At 43.7% G+C, this 3192-nt stretch overlaps 1 protein-coding gene across 1 annotated transcript in view; it reads right to left on the bottom strand.

The window, feature by feature from the left end:
- Nucleotides 1-295: 295 nt before the first annotated feature.
- Nucleotides 296-3192, bottom strand: part of LOC108682865 — a gene marked incomplete at its 3' end in the record, with an annotated part of 12570 nt that continues 9673 nt past the window's right edge. The window contains 1 exon segment of the mRNA XM_018172111.1: nt 296-479. Coding sequence (XP_018027600.1) covers nt 296-479 — 184 coding nt within the window.

The raw sequence follows: 3192 nt of genomic DNA, 5'->3' as shown, positions 1-3192 counted from the left end.
ATTAGTCTTCACAACTCGCAATGAGGCAGTCTTTTAGAGCCCGACGCCGCTGGGATGTTAACAAGTGATCTCTAATAAATACACACAATATTTCTGGCGTTGCTTAAAGTATTTTTGTTATTAAGTTACTGGTTTGCTCTCGGAGGGAAGCGTCTCCCATCAGAAAGATGGGCGACGCTATGCGCTTGTCCCTCGCCAAAAGCAGACGGGTGACGGCACGTTAGCAGAGCAGTGACCTTTACTCGCCATTAACTCAAACAATTACGAAATAATAAACTATAACATGGTTCCAAACCTCTCATCCTCGACGGTGGGGTTCACAAGGGGAGGGTCCTCGGCCGCCCGAATGGACCGTCGTCTGTGGTAGCCGCTCCCGTAGCCACCCCCATGGTGGTAATGGTGGAGGTCGTTGTAGTGGTTGCCGCCGTAGCCGTCATGGTAGCCGTACTGGTACACGGCATATCCGCCCTGGTTGCCGCCTAGTGAAGATACATGATAAATAGGTGCGACTGACAAGTACTGTTGTCATATTTAGTTGTCATGTGGGTTTTTATGAGTGGTTGTCACGCGTGGTAATCATTTGAGAGTTGAACGTTTGAATGTTGTTGGTTATGTCAGCCCACGTCGGCTAGGGGGGGAAGGCTCATTTGGGAGGTGGCAAAAAGGGCGTGTCAAAAATGGCCACCGCCTGCACCGAGCTGTCCCACTAAGAAGAGACTTGGAGGGTCAAGATTAATATGTGCAGAATTAGATTTTGGAAAAGGTGTCGGTAGATTATGGAAAATGTCTTTGTATATTTTGGAACAGGTCTTCACTATCAGGGCTGGCGTGACTTAAGGAGCGTTTCACTAAACGAATATGACAAAAGAGTTGCATTATTCGACCGCTGCTCAGTGGCATAAATCGGTGGTGGATATCAGTCAGGTTGATGTTGTTCTCGGCGGTCTGCGCGGCGCGGGATGATGTTGTTATAGAGTAAGCAGAAGAATTGTGGCATTGTTCTGTTTGTTCGTCGTACTCTTTGTCGTCATTGCTCGTCGTCCTGGACAAAGAGTAGCGTGAATGGTTGATAATAAAACTCGAGGGCGATGACGAGGAACTGTGAACAAACGTGTTTCATGTGCGCTGACATGGTAGGAATATTTGCCTGGTGTGTAAATCATGTGTGATCGTGAAAGTTAAGGAAACTTGCGACATTCCCTCGCCCTAGCACATCAGTGTCAAGTTCTGACACCTCAGAAAAACGGCAACGGTATATTCATATCATACCTACGCATATTCACATAGATATTGACGTATTACTTACGTGTATATTCAGTCAATTATCCATGCCGTCATTCAGCCGGATACTTAACGCGCCACGAGCAGACTCATTGAGTAGGATTTAATACAGATATCATTATTTATATTAAGTAGGATTTAATACAGATTATTTTATTATTATTAAGTAGGATTTAATACAGATAACTTTCTTTATATTAAGTAGGATATAATACAGATAACTTTATTGATATAAAGTAGGATTTAAACAGATAACTTTATTAATATAAGGCAAGGATTGTGTGGTGCAAGCCTACATGGAGCCGCGAATATGTAGGAGCTGTTGGGGCGCGTATACATGCACGATAGTTGACGTGTCCAGTTATTGCACATGAAAATGTTTTCTTAGGAAGAATAGGAAATGATTGGAGAACTGGGGAGAAAGAATTGGAATAAAGAAAGGAAAGGAGTGGATCAAATATTGGCATTTAATTTTGCATTTGGCAAAAAGGGATCTAATTTAGAAGACGCAGAATAGTTTATTCTTAGTTTGTAAAAATAGTTCAATGGGAGTTCTGGTTTCTATGTAAAATTTAGGATGTGGGCTCGAACGAATCTTTCATTTATTTTCATACATATTATCTTCAATTTTCATACATTAGATTATATATGTTATGTTATTGGAGTTTTGGGTTACTTCAATTTAGCTGCTAATAGCACATATTACCTAATGCTAATTAGCGTCTAATGTGGAGCATCAGTATTGCACGGGGGTGCCTGCAGTTGTACGCGGCCACTGTACGGCAACTGTAAGTGGTCCTTGAACCCGAAAAGATAAGTCCTGAATTCATCACTAGATCTGCTAAACAACGCCTAACCGACGCCTAACTCCTATGCACACTGCTGCTTGAGTCCAAAAGTCCACTACTCAAAACCTATAAATCAACTACTCTTTGAAATCCTTCTTTTTTCGATGAATTCCTTCCTTCTTCCGGTGCATTCCTATCTTGCGAAACATTACTTCCTTCTTCAGGTTCATTCCTTCCTTCTTCCGATGCTTTCCTTCCTTATTCCAATGCATTCCTTCCTTCTTACGGTGCATTCCTTCCATCTTCCGGTGCATTCTTTCCATCTTTCGGTGCATTCCTTCCTTCTTCCGGAGCGTTCCTTCCTTGTTCCGGTGCATTACTTCTTTCTTCCAGTGCATTCTTTATATTTTCCGGTGCCCGGTGCATTTCCTCCTTCTTCTGGTACATTCCTTCCTTCGTCCCGGTGAATGCCTTCCAACATTCCTTCGAGCAGTAACGTGCGCCATTAATTGGGCTGTAACGTGCGCCATTAATTGGGCTGTAACGTGCGCCATTAATTGGGCTGTAACGTACGACGTCAATTTGTCACTAATGTACGTTAATTGGGCTGTAACGTGCGTCATTAATTGGGCTGTAACGTGCGTCATATATTGGGCACTAACGTGCGTCATTAATTGGGCTGTAACGTACGACGTCAATTTGTCACTAATGTACGTCATTAATTGGGCTGTAACGTGCGTCGCATATTGGGCACTAACGTGCGTCATTAATTGGGCTGTAACGTGCGTCGCATATTGGGCACTAACGTGCGTCATTAATTGGGCTGTAACGTGCGTCATATATTGGCACTAACGTGCGTCATTAATTGGGCTGTAACGTGCGTCATATATTGGGCACTAACGTGCGTCATTAATTGGGCTGTAACGTGCGTCATATATTGGGCACTAACGTGCGCCATTAATTGGGCTGTAACGTGCGTCGCATATTGGCACTAACGTGCGTCATTAATTGGGCTGTAACGTGCGTCGCATATCGGGCACTAACGTGCGTCATTAATTGGGCTGTAACGTGCGTCGCATATTGGGCACTAACGTGCGTCATTAATTGGGCTGTAACGTGCGTC

Source organism: Hyalella azteca, unplaced genomic scaffold (genome assembly GCF_000764305.2).
Source record: "Hyalella azteca isolate HAZT.00-mixed unplaced genomic scaffold, Hazt_2.0.2 contig6269, whole genome shotgun sequence".
NCBI classification, from domain to species: Eukaryota; Metazoa; Arthropoda; class Malacostraca; order Amphipoda; family Hyalellidae; genus Hyalella; species Hyalella azteca.
Note: the sequence above shows the minus strand (reverse complement) of the source record. Positions and strands in the feature narration are given on the sequence as shown.